Genomic DNA, 14,379 nt, shown 5'->3' on the forward strand with positions numbered 1-14,379 from the left:
ATGTTGAATTATCTTTCTGAGGCTGCTCTACACTACGAACTGTACGCCTTGCAGTGATGACAGTGGAGTGACGCTTTCCTGGGCAGGCACAAAGTCTAGAGAATTTTGCTGGGCTGACAATCTCACATCCCTGAGGCCTGTGAGGTCACAACTCGGCAAAGACACTACATCAAGGTTCAGTCTCCACCCCCTGATGACGTGGAGGTAGAGTTAGCTCTGGGCGTTTCAGATTCAAGCCCTGCAGCTCTCGGCCTCCACGTCAATCAGTGAGAGGAGACCATTGTCACCACACCCTTTTCCAACTCGTCACAGGGCGGGGTGGTACCAGACCCTGTGACGAGTGGGGTAGAGACTACAAGCAGGAAGCCACGAAATCGAGTGTGCGCAGTGTGTGAGCTGGACTTTTGAAGACACACTGCGCAGACTCGAGGTGCTGCTTCCCACGCTGCAGTTCATGCTGGATGCCTTTTGAGCTCCGGTATGCCTTAGATTTACTGCCAGCAAGCAGACTCGTGGGGACAGTGAAGCAAAGAGCAAGGTGTTGCACATTGCATGTGCGTGTGTTTATTTTAATTAGTCAGTCCCGACTCGCCTGGCTTGAAGCTTCCCTCCATGTCACCAGGTGAGGCAACAAAAATGTCAGCTGGGAGTCATAAATAACGTGAAAGGGTGAATGGGTGTATGTGTGAGTAAATGGATGGATGGCTGATGGATCGATGTGTGAGTGAAAGGGTGGGTGGATGGATGTATGAGTGAAAGGGTGGATAGATGGGTGAGCAAACAGTTGGAGGGTAAAAGTGAAAGGATGGATGTAGGATGGATGAGTAAAAGAATGGATGGATGAGTGAAAGAGAGGATGGATGGATGGGTAAAAGGGCGAATGGATGATTAAGTTCAAGAATTGATGATGGATGGATGAATGAAAGAGAGAGTGAAAGGGTAGGAGGATGGATGAGTGAAAGTGTGGATTGATGATGAGAGAAATTATGGATGCTTGAGTGAGTGAAAGTATGGATGGTTGAGTGAAAAGTCAGATGGATGGATGTGTGAGTGAAAGGGAGGATGGATGGATGCATGAATGAAAGGGTGGATGGATGGGTGAGTAAAAGGGTGGGTGGGTATATGAGTGAAAGGATGGATGTAGGATGGGTGAGTAAAAGAATGGATTGGTGAGTAAAGAAAGGATGGATGAGTGAAAGAGAGGGTGGATGGATGGATAAAATGGTGGATGGATGAATACATGAAAAAATGGATGGATGAATGAAAGAGAGGGTGAAAGGGTAAATGTATGGATGGGTGGATGAGTGAAAGGGTGGATGGATGATGAGAGAAGGTATGGATGGTTGAGTGATGGTATGGATGGATGGAGTGAAAGTGTGGATAGATGGATGAACGAAGGAATGCACAGATGAGTGAAAGGATGGATGAGTAGAAGAATGAATTGATGAGTGAAAGTGGGTTGATGCATAGATTAAAGGGTGGATGGGTGGATGAGTGAAAAAATGGATAGATGAGTGAAAGGGAGGGAGGGTAGATAGATGGATTAAAGAGTGAATTGTTGGGTGAGTGAAAGGTGGATGGATAGGTGGATAATGGATAGGTGGAAAGATTATGAGAGATAAAATGTTGGATGGATGAGTGAAAGGATGGCTGAGTGAAAGTATGGATGGATGAGTGAAAGGGAAGGTGGATTGATAAATGGATTAAAGGGTGGATAGATGGATGAGGGAAATAACGGATGGATGAGTGAAAGGTAGGGTCGATGGATTGATGAAAGGGTGGATGGATGAATGAGTGAGTGACTGAAAAGATGGATGTGTGAAAGGATGGATGAATGATAGGTGCATGGATGGATAGGTTTGATGGCTACATATTGAGATGAATGGATAGACTGGAAATGTATGGGTGTTCGGAAAGAATGGTGAAAGACTGAATGATGGATGAAAGAATGAATGAATGACAGAATGAAATGGTGGATATCAGCAGGCGAATGGAAGGAGGAAATGGGGAATGGATACAATTAAAACAGGAGCGCTCTTTTGGGAAGGGATGTGATGACTTGCTTTGTTTGCTTGGTGCCATATAGTAAGAGCTTTTGTTCGAAGTGTGTGGTGTTTCAATTTTCTGGCTTCTCCCTTGAACCAGCCACAGAGCAGATATAGTGAACGCTGGGCCAGAAGTCCCCAAAGGGCATGCAAACCCATTAAAACTCCTGTAGGGGAAGGTGCTAAGTGTGCGCACAGTTGTGACCGAAAAACATGCCAAACACGGTATATGTTGAAACCGCCCATTAACATGTTTAGGGGGCAGTTATGGATTCCAGGGAGACAGATTCTCTCCAGACACCATCTTAGTGTTGGTGTAAAAACAGACAGTACAATTAACATGGTATATGTGATTTAAAACCATGCTAACCAATGTAGTGCACATAATACGCTATAGGATAACATGTAGTGGGTGTACTAAAGTAATCACGTAATATTGCAAAGGAAAGCTGATTCTTCACTAGCCCCCATCCGCTGATCAGTGTTAAGTAGCCCACAATAATGTGGAAATAACATGGATTGTACTTAGAAAAATGGGTTGGTGCCAAATTGAAAACACTGAAATGGTGACTAGCATCCCAAAAATTGCCATGCTCCCCACCCCCCACAATGTGAACCTCTCCCTCCCCCGACCCCGGGCCAAGCCCAGCCCCACCACTCTCAAACTTCACCAACCGCCACTGACTTTGACTCGGAGTAATCAAGATTACTGTTAAGTAACCAGGCCATTACAGTAGTGTTCATCAATTCCAGTGATCCATACCAATGATGCATCTTCCACCTATATTATCTATATGTCACTAATCTGTTCAATGTACTGCCTTGTTGGTTCCAATATTGTTTCTAAAGGTGTATTTTCTGTATTTTCCAGTTCTCTCGTTATCTTCAGTTGTTTTATCCATGCCCTAGTGATGCGCCTTGCGTCTCCATTGCAGTGACCAACTTTCTTACCCCTCCCTTATTGTGTGTCCACATCCGCATACTGTTGCCTTTCATTCAACATTCAACCCCTCAACAGTTCCTAAAATGTCTACAATGCTGCTCTCAAAGCTTCCTTTTGCTATTGTTCATGTTCATCTTAGGTCTGGTTTGACAACACAGCTGTCTGCTTGACCTATTGTTCCCAAGTCTTTTAAGTATACTTAGAGTGGACTTAGGTTCCACCCAAAGAGTATTACCCTCTCACCTTATGCTACTGGCTGTTCTGCATTACGATCCACGAGGGACTCTTTTACACCTCAAAAATATACAGAACCATGCCACATTAAGGCCCATATTTATACTTTTTTAGCGACACATTTGCGTCATTTTTTTACACAAAAGCGGCACAAACTTCCAATATACAATTGTATTTTGTAAGTTTGCGCCGCTTTTTGCGTCAAAAAGCGGCGCAAATGTGGCACTAAAATAGAATAAATATGGGCCTAAATGCATTACCTCCTAGATACATTGTATGCAGAATGGAATCGTTTTCTTTACTGCAGCAGACTTTTTTATTTATTTTTCATCCAGGAATTGTAAATGCAAGCCAGGCCCTTTGGCTTTGCCAAAGCTTGTTTAAACTTCTTTCATGAAGGTAACAGGCAGAATTACTCAAACATCTTTAAAGTATGTCTCTCTCACAGCTCATGGGAGACCCTGCTCGTGTGTGCCTTCTCTCTGCATTCATGCCTAGGCTTCTCAGCTCCTTCAGTGTCATTCTTAAATAAATTAAATAAAAGTGACTTTTCACAGCTCCTCCACTGATCTGTTTTCCCATCCTTGCCTATACTGTTCTTACCTCCGGGAAGAACAAAGCTAAAAGTCTGGGTTAAAGGGGCCAATGTAAGTAAACAAAAGCATTCACGAATCGGCACCTTCGCGCAGCTCTGGTTGCGTGCATAAAAGCCAGACTTCTTGGCGCTGTCAGCATTTGTTTTCATGTGGAGGTGATCAACGAATAATCTATTTTAAATCTGGACAAGTTACTTCAGGTCAGCAACATATCCTCTTTCTGCAGGTCGTTTCCCTTTACAAGTGCTCAGTAATCATTCCTCTCATAGGATGTATTTTTTGTTCAGTCACGAGGTGTCATTCTAACTCAACTCACAGTGTGTATAGGATTTTAAAGGCAGAATTTGTGTGAGTAAAACAAAACTTCACCCCAAGAATAACTTGAATACATAACTTTATTAAATAAATGCTTCGGCATGACAAAAAGACAGATCAGAGAGTAACATAAATTATAAGTTGAATAAATAGTTTACAACAATTCTCACAGTTTTAATAAAATGTGAGACTTTTACTTTTAAAGTACAAAATGCTAAACAGAGCACTACACTCTTCTGTGCTGATTTTCACAAACTGCCGTTTATTCACCAGTAAGATATGAATAGTTGTTTTGCCCAGAAAAATAAAAAAAAATAAAAAAAATACCAGAACTATGCGTTAAAGCTATCATGATCTACTGTACAAATGTGTAGTGATTATTAGAAAAAAAACAAAAAAATATCAGGCAGGAAACATTGAATCGGATATGATACCAGCTGTTCTAGAATGGTGACTGGATGTAGTGCAGGATGTGTGTGAACATAGTGAAATAACGTGATGCGTCGGTTTGGACGGCCTGGTGCACATCTCAGGCTTGAGACCAAGCTGTATATGCGAGCTTGGTTCTCTGGTATGGACACCAAGTTGAGCTGCGAAATGCTGCAATGTACAGTTCACTTATGGAAGCAAAAATAAAAAAAAAGTGGGGAAATAGTGCAAATTGCTCCTGTAGTAGTGGTTTCAAAGCACGTTGTGCGACACAGGGAGTTGATAAAGCTCTCCAGAGTCCCTTTTGTCCCCTCTTCTAAGGGTATTTTACAGTTTTAAGATGCAGACAGCTACCACCTTCCCACCGTGGGCCCCATTATGTTTTTGACATGTTTCTGCTCTCTAGTAGGCCTTGGCACAGAGTCAGGCTTTGTATAGACTGAAGACAGAGAACTCTTAACAGCCCTTTAGTGGTTGCCTGCTACAGGTGATATTGGCAATGTAAAAGGGAGTTCTGGAAGATACGTTTCTCAACATGTTTGATTGTGGATAATGCTGGTGTAACCACGATAAGATGGCAGAAGAAAACAACAGTTTGGAGGCCACAAATTATAGTCATACATAGGTGGAAAGAGAACATGAGTTGAAAGGGGGTATAGTCAAAGAATTAATTTCCGTGAGACAACCATAGCTTCTGGTTATGTCTGAATGATGCCCTTGGTCCAGACACCCTACACGGGGTGATTTTAACTAGTCATATGGCATTCAACTGGATTGGAGAATCCAATCTCTTTTCAAAGTGTGATCCGTCAGAAATTCAGTGTACATTCCTAGGTCTTTACGACGCCTCACAGAGAAAAATAAGAACGTATTACTGGAATGGGCTCCACCCAGTGCCAAAACCAACAGTTTTTTAAAGATATGTAATCTCAGAGCTTCCAGAAATATAAGCTGACTAAATTGAACTCTCTTTTAAACAGGTCCAAGAACACCAAGCCTACCCTTGCACAATATTCAAGTAGTACAGAGAACTACAGCCCGGCGTTTGCTGTAGGTTTATTGAGAACATCAAGTTAGCCCCTGCCAATTGTGGTTGAAATTACAACTGAAAGAAACCCTTTCAAACTAAGCATTGGCCTCCACCATCCAAAGAGACGGCCTTCAAGCAAAATTGAGCAGGAAATGAAAAACTAATATAGACTTTACAGAGTGGATTGGAAGAGTGTCAAGGTGTAAAACACCACCGGCGAGCAATACCAGACTTCCACTGAGCCATCTTTTTAAACCTACAAACATGACATCAACCTGCGCAATTGATGCATGCGGTGAATGTCCACAAACGTACACATTCAGCAAAGGCAAAATCCAGGTATAAAGAGAGGCTGTGCCTGGAAGCAGCATGTAGCATTCACATGGCACTTCTTTGTTTGCTAAAATTACCTTATTTGATCAAGACCGCGCCTTGGAATTTAGCAAGGGCAGGCACTTTGCAGACTGCAAATGCGTAACTTCAGTCGCTGCTTTCTTCAGACAGACAGATCCATTGGATGATGCAGTATAGCATCACACAGTGGGGACTTCACTGGTCCTGATGTGTAAGTGGACGATGGAAACTGCAAATATTATGTGAACAAAAGCCTTTTACTGCCCGCACTAAGACTGATGGCTCCAGGATTTCAGCAAGGGCAGAATATGACTGGTTCATGGTAGGTAGTCACATTACATCCTCACTACTGGAAACTATTTAAAAAAAAGTTGAAGTGAAGTGGTTTGGTTCCAAAAGAATAGCAAAGTTATGAAAAAAGAAGGATCCACTGTTTTGTTCCCATCGGGGTGGATAAAGCCGACAATGCTCCTCCGGCCAAATAACAACTCCAAAGACATCTTAGTTCAGCTACTGATCTAATTTATATTGTACAGGATCAAGATTTGATCCAAAAATGGCAAATGAGTCAAAGATCTGTTTATTCTTGTCATACAGTGGAAATGGGACCAGGCTGAGAAGAGACAAGTCGCAGAGCACTATATGGAGTAGTTTACGGACTGTGATGGTGACTCTTTCGGCAGCGTAGAATATAATTAATTTAGATGAACAAAAGAAAGACACGCATGTGACTGTAGACCAGCAGTCTGACAATAAATTGATGCTGGAGAACCGTAAATTTTAGACAAACTCTATGAACTTGGAGTGGGAGTGGAATTAGGCCATCCTTTGGGATTTTTAGGAATTTTTGGGCTTAAAGTGCTCGACTATGAAGCAAGATCTTGACTATACCAGTATTCTGATGCAGGCAATGAATATTTCCTTTGTTGTTGGGTAGATATGTCCCCGACGGGTGCTTAACCACAGGTTCTTCACCTTTTCCACGCTTGTTCCGAACAGCCACCGGGTTTGCTGTTTGGTGATACTGAAGTGTCTCTTTAGTTTCCTTCGGGTCATCCTGAGTTTTGTCAGCACAGGGCCGTGCCATGGGCTAGTTGAAGTGGGCAAGGGACTCCGAACGCACTTGCCAGCAATACTTAACTCCAATGACCAGTAACACGGTCTCCACGTCACAAAGGCCCATATTTATACTCTTTAAGCTAAACATTTGCATAATTTTTTACGCAAAAGCGGTGCAAACTTACAAAATATAATTGGGCCAAAAAGTGTGCAGCTCGTGCGTCTTGTCACTGTCCACTACCATTATCTAAACATGCTTAGCTGCCGGGGCAAAGTAACTAACTGCTCACAAGCTTAGGGGGCGAATAACTTGTGTATAAATTCAGCTTTGAAACAATCAAACTTTGCTGCTTTTTGTGGGAGGTTCTTCGGAAGCTCTCTCAGCATACCAATAAGATATAACCTTGTACACTGATAACCAAATGGACACGATCTGGTGCGTTGGGAAGTCTTGATATCTGACCAAGAATCATTTCCAATTGATTATGTAGGCATGTTCATGGTTGCTAACCCAACGTCTCCTGAAATGTACATTAGGCCAGTACAACCCATTTCACATGGGCCTCTAACCATCTGTCTAGTCTACGTACAAGTTAACTTGCACTTGTATGCTTTGCTCGCGAAATGGCTGAAATTAATCTGCAAACGTTGTCAGAAGCAGACGGACACTGTCTCGAATGAGCCAATGCCAGTCTATGGTGTAAATGCTCGTGAAATTTCTTTTAAAACTTTCTGCACATTTTCCGAGGCCACCTCCGATTATAGTTCTCAGCTGACTAGCGCCCCTTTTCAAGAGATAACGTACAATATTTCATCTAGGGGGACAGCAGTGCTTTGGAACAGGACACCAAGCCTGCTCCTTATGTGACCCAAGCAAGCCATTTCTCCTCCATTACACCTCCTTATAACAGCCACTACTTTCTCTAACCCATTCAGTAAGTCCTTGGCTGCGGCTTTGTAGCCTTCGAACCTTCAAGACTGGCTGACACCACTCATTCTGACCTGCTTACAGAGCCCGTAACATATGGTCACACAACCACTGATCGAGAAGCTGGTCTCGCCTTCGAATGTACCTGTACCGAGCTTCAAAAGTAACCTCCTGGCTCTAAATCGAGGGAGAGACAGAAACCAATGCAAACAGGTGACACTAGTCCATGCCGCAGACTAGTACGACAAAGCTACCCAAGATTAAGTTAAAGGAAGCTGCATGTGTGCGAAAGGTTTTTGAAGGAATCAGGTTCCTCAGAAGCGGGTTCTTACAGTGCGTGATTTGCTTCTTACCGTGTGCTGAAACTTTTCAAGAGTCAAGAGTGCCTGCCAACCACAAGGCTTTCATTAGAACAGAATAGTCACTGTAGAAGGATGGTACCTCTCTGATGCAAAGCAACTCTAAACATTGTTGAGTGGGTGGATAAAAGAGCAGGATTCTTTGAAATTGAAGAGAATAAAGCTCAGTTCAAACACAATTTGCAGACTAGTAGACCCTCAATATATGGCATACATGCCAGTGTCAAGAGGACAATCACCATTGCACTGACACAAGAGGAACCACCATAAATGCCTAGATCCCGGCCAGAGCTGCTGCTCCATAGCTTTGCAAAGAGTTTTCGTACTCGCGAGACGGTGGTCATTTTGACTATAATGGAAAAGAAAGGCCCACTCGTTCTCAAAGAAATTTCTTTTAGCCATCACCGTGCAGTCGAGAAGGCAATGAGACATTCTTAACCCAACCACCAGCCGCCACTAACAGCCGCTCGTCAGTTCTGCCAATACTAACTTGGCAAGAGCTGGTGTGTTGGAAAGCAGACTTTGTAACCATCGAGTAGGGCTCGGCTAAGTCTGAACTTGTAAACATAGTGCATGAATGGAATGGCGGTGGCCTCTGGATCCTTGAGGAGGCATGAGTGAGCGTCAAAGTGAATATCTCACTACCTTCAAGGGTAACAACTCGCGACTCACAACAGCAGAGAAAGTGCAACAAACTCTTGACATCAATAATCAGAACACAAAGCAGGCAACGAGGAAAGCATGACCTCTAAACAATACAAGTGGGAGCACATCTGACCAGAGTTTGCACAGCAGGAATGAAACCAATTAGATCTAGAAGAAAGGCTGTGAGGCACCAGGACAGTCAATATTACCGAGCAGACCTGACACATCCTAGACCTGTGTTACAGTTTTTAGAGCACATCTGCAATGGAAGCGCAAGGCAGATATCTGGGGCATTAGCAGATCACGTGTGGTAAAGGGCAGGATCCCGTCTTTAAAATTCTGACAAGGCACAGGAGAGAGTGACCTGGAACCTGCAGAGTAGCATATATAAAAGAGACAGGATAAGACCTGGAAACTGCTACGAGTGTTTAAGGACATCACGACCCACAAGTCTAGGGAGTGGACATGGGGCGGCAAAGAGCTGAAGCACAAAGCAGGCATGAAATGCCCCAAGCTTGGGGGGTCAAGGAGCAGGCAGGGGTTTCTGTCAAGGCATGTCACTTCCCATGGAGGCACATTTTCTATTTGCTAGTGGTAATGAGCTTTGAATACCGTCCCAGGAATGACCCTGGAAGGTTATTCCACGGTCATAGCTAATTGACCTTTTCTTTCCAGGAAGGAATGGTCAAGCCCCACCTTCATATATACAGCAACTTTTTATATATATATAAAATAACAAAAATACGAACAAGTTTCTATATTCGTTCCAAAGCAGGGATTGAACGCACGTTTCTTTGCCAGGCCAAGCCTGAATCAAGCTGACGCGAAATACCAAGACCTTTGTCCAGAACAAATTATTTTAAAAAACGTAATGAGTGAGAAAAGCAGGAGAGGACTCAAGTGAGATAAATGCATTTTGAGAAAAAGCCAACTGTTTAATCAACGGACACAGTTTTGAACCCCCCTCTATCCAGGGAGTCCACAAATTCATTTTTAAAACCAGTTCAACAAATATCAGAGAGGGAAATTGTATGCATTTACTTTTCTACAGCAGTGGCCAATATGCCAGAGGACTGTCCATAATTTTGCTGAAAAAACAGGGTGATGATACGTCACAATGGGAGTACCCTGATCCCCAAAAGCAGAGGTTACAGGCCACCATTCTTTCAGAGGTCACGTGGTGAGGAGAGGGTGGGCAAGAAAAAGAGAACTGTTTTCTCTTACAAACAATGATGAAAATGTTGACCATCTCACACCCCTTTCCTTGCTAGTGGTTTCTAAACGTCATTTTAAAAATGCTCTGCAGTTGTGGATAAGATAGTGTATTTCAGTTTCATCATTCCTATCTACATAACAATTTAATTCTTTCAAAGATTTATAAAAAGAAAAAAATGAAGGTTTGCATTCATTTGTTTAAACATGAAACATGATGGGTGGGGGAGACTGAAATTGGAGGACGGGCTTTGCAAAGTTCGCATTAATTAAATGCAAAAAAATTGTCTGACAAAGTTGAGCAATAATCATATTAACACAAAACATATATCTTACAGTCAGCCGTCGGCATGACAACAGGTCACATAAACCTTCCAAAATGTGACTGCTACTTCCTGGCAAGTGGACCGAGTTTTTTCAGTTAACGTTGTAGTTTTTTGCAGACCGGCTAGAAGTAGTGACTGGAGTGGAAAGGGCGTGGCTTTCTGTGCGCATTCATTTTCCTCTGTACACTCACCAGAGATTAGACACAGGTATTCATACGCCATTTGCAAGCCACACTGAAAACCAGTTTACACGGTCGGACTTTGTTTTATTGTGGACTTTGTTGGAGAACGGAAGGATATCGCTAATGAGTGACAGGACTTCCGTTTGTCAGCGCCCCTCCCAACTCTCACAAACATACAAAAGACCGAATGTTTGGAAATCACAGCTTTTTAAAGAAATAAAACTCCTGACTTACTGTTTGGGCGGTCCCAACAGGATTTGAAGGTTTTTTTTTTGCTCTGGAAAAATAAAATATATGTGAACAGAAATTTTTGTCTGCTGCGTTTTTTTTAGTTTAAAAGGTTGCAAGATCTCAGCATTCCAGGAAAATGCCGATTTCTGTTTGCTTGTTTAAAGGACACAAAAATTCCAAAGTTAATGCACACCATTAAAAAAAATATATTTATATACAAAACACTATCTATGCTTGCTTGCTCACTCGCAGCTCTGTATAAAAAATGAACACATATTCTAAGGACATCTTACAAAGATGGCCAGGCAAAAAAAAGGGAAAAATTAACTGAGGAAGTAGCTTCAGCAATCACATTAATATCTGTACTTATTAAGGTGGTTTAGAAAATGGGGAGGAGATTGGTTCCATTTTGCGAAAACCAAGTGCCTGCAATGAATTCACATCCTGCCATCGTTAAAAGTCATAGTAAAGTTTCACAGTTCATCTGTGCACTTGCGATGTGGCTACGCCCAGTTCTCATTTTTTGTTTCTTTTTGCATTTCTCAATTTTTTACTCCTTTTCCTTGTCCATTTCCTTTATTTTATTTTTTCCCCCGAAAGTTGAGAACTTGCTTACAATTTCAAGGTCCTCTCAGTTGTTTTTTTATGAGATGAAAAAAAACGGAAAAAAATCCTTCCCACACGCATCGACCTTCTCTGTCCGCTGTTCAGGGCGACGACTCGCTCCTCATTCGGCATTACCGCTATCGAAGTTGTGACACTGTACGTCGCCAGACACAAACTCTGATCCTGGAAGCCTGGTTCCATAGCGGTCTACGCACCAGCAGATGCCTCGCTTCCGGCCACGGGAGGGTTTGCACTAGAGGGGCAGGTGAGAGGTACAAAATCAGTTTTGGTCACAGCTCAGGACAAGCAGAAGATTGCAGAAACAGTACAATTACAAGTACTAGTGCTAAGTGAATAAGAGACAATGAATACGTGTGTCGTATTAACTTTATACACGTCAGAAGGATAAAAGGTTGAATCAGTCATAATGGATTTGAACTAAAAACACGGAGGGTATGCATGTGTCTTTGCAGGGAAGACTCTCAGGAAAAGCCAGGCACAAGTATCACCCTAAAATCAAGTTGTCTATAGTGGTCTCGTCTGCATAGTAACATATCCACAAAGCAGTTCATGCCCACCTCTTTTGTGGGGGTCACCTTTGAGGACAGGTCTTGTTAGGTTGCAGCTGAAGGCTGGCACTGTTTCCCCATTTCTTTGCGGACAGAGACAAGCTTGATCGGGTTCAGGAAACTTACTAAATTCTGGCTTTTCAGTCTGTAAATTTTCCTTGTTTTCTCTTCCTATAACCCTTTGTGGTGATACACTTCATACCTACATGTTACCATCTTTTTAAGTAGTGCCTCTATCACCCTAAAGCACTTCTGTAACAACCTTGAAAACAGTAGTCACAATGAACATCAACACAAGACACCAAATTTCCTAGATCCAACTCATTCAACTTTCACCATAACCATTTCTCAACCAAACAATGAACAAATATTGAACCAACCACACATAAATGAACATCACTAATAACATACACTTTAACAAGCATTTTAGAAGCTAAGAGTCTCGACTCTCCCACCTATTTGTTTTACTAAATCTTTTTTGCAGATGCTGTTTGGTATCAGAACACAGAAATTCATTACATTGATGCTGCTGCATTGTCACAAAAAATAAAGAAAAAAGTGCAATGACTTGTATGCGCGCATGCATAATGATGCTTGCATACATATGTGTCATGATGGTGCGAGGTATGTGTGCACAGGCATGCACATAAATAGGGCATGAGCCGGCCAGAGTTTTTTTTTTTTTTTTACTTTTTCAAGATGACAGGTACCAGTATTGGAGTAGTAAATAAAACATATAATTGAAATGAGTGCAAAAGCTCACACGAGTGGCTCTGCAGCAAATGGCACCTGCCAGACATTTAAAAAATGTAAAAGAAACTTTTTTTAAAGAACATAACAGGAGAGGGAGCAATGGAGGAACTCTTGGAGGGAAGTCAATGAGGGTTTAGGGGGGGAGCACCGAGGAGTGTGCAGGAGACCAATGGGAGAACTTCAGCTGAGGAAGAAAAACAAATAAAAAGCAACACAAAAGTAATGAAGGGGTGCGTTCAGCAATAGATGAGCTGCCATGAGAGAAGAATGAAGTAACACAGACTATATGGGGATGTTTTTTTGAAGAAGTAATCAAAACATGAGGGAGCGAGCAAAAGACCACTTGCACTCTCATGGAGTTCTGAAAGAGAAAGAGAAAAGTAGTTCGAAGAAAGTGACCAGTGGAAGGATACAAGTTATCCAATCATAAGAATGATAAAGAAGCTATGCTCCACCAGAGGGATAAACATAAAAAGAGGCAAGAAAGTAATTGAATAGGGAGCAAGACGATGGGAGTAGCTTGAAAGCCAACCAATGGTAAGCAATGGGCTAGCCCTAAGTCAAATGTAGGTTTTTGTATGGTCTGCAATAAACATTTAACAACAAACAGCTAAGCACTGACAAGACATAACAAAACATGGGTCCTCCAGTTCTACTTCTGAGGGTATCCAGACCAAGCCTGTGCAATGACGCCATAATAATGGTTTAAGGAACTTCACAAATGCCAATAATGTAACAATCATTGTCTCAACTACACAGCTGTGGGTTTACTAAAATAGCACAACACCTCTTTCTAAAGAGGCCAGAACATTTCTCCAAGGCACTTGGAAGGCAGAAATACCCTAGGATGTTCCTCCTCTGATCCTCCACCACATCTGTAGACAGGTGCACATGACTTTTAATAGTGTTTGCTACAAAGCACCTAAATCCCTCTGCGACAAACCCCCCACCCCCCCAAAAAAAAAAAAAACACTACATCAATGTATTCGCTCCATGAAACACAGCAAAGGAGAACTGGTCTTCACAACTGCACTGACAAACTACTTCTTATAATCTCTTCTTTGTGTAACTTAGAGGCAATTTACTTCAGTACTTCACCTCAGTTCTCTTAATTAGGGTGACCACCTCACTCCAGGTCATTATCAACGCGGCCTCAAGTCCTCACCTTTTCGTTGACATATTACTGATTTCAGGTGGCAGCCTAATTAGTTCAAGTAAAGTGACACAACTACAATGCCCAGAATGCATTAGGCTTCCATACAAAAGTCCACAGTTGGAAACAGTATCCTTAATCACCTGGAGGGAGGTGGTCACCGTTTTTAAATAACAGCTAGAGATTGAAACTGGCTAAGAAAGCTCAGAGTTGAGTTGGCTTGTTAATAGTAAATTGCAGCTCTGAATCCTGGACGTGCTGGCTTCGCATTTCGTCCTTTCAGTATTGACCCTGGAGTACCTTTGAGCTAGGGACCAATTACTGCCATTTAAGCACAAAGAAACAGTTTGTTTTGTGATGTGAAATGTATGTGGTGATTGCATTGGTACTGTTGTTTGTAGACCAAGGCC

General features: G+C 42.3%; 1 protein-coding gene across 1 annotated transcript in view; it reads right to left on the minus strand.

Moving 5' to 3' along the window:
* Positions 1–4,195: 4,195 nt before the first annotated feature.
* IGFBP5 (insulin like growth factor binding protein 5) overlaps positions 4,196–14,379 on the minus strand; it is a 39,322-nt gene continuing 29,138 nt past the window's right edge. Inside the window, exon 4 of the mRNA XM_069227063.1 lies at positions 4,196–11,747. Within this exon, the coding sequence (XP_069083164.1) occupies positions 11,616–11,747 (132 nt within the window). The 3' untranslated portion in view covers positions 4,196–11,615. The remainder of the gene's footprint in view (positions 11,748–14,379) is intronic.

The sequence above is a fragment of the Pleurodeles waltl genome, chromosome 3_2 (genome assembly GCF_031143425.1).
Source record: "Pleurodeles waltl isolate 20211129_DDA chromosome 3_2, aPleWal1.hap1.20221129, whole genome shotgun sequence".
Taxonomy (NCBI): Eukaryota; Metazoa; Chordata; class Amphibia; order Caudata; family Salamandridae; genus Pleurodeles; species Pleurodeles waltl.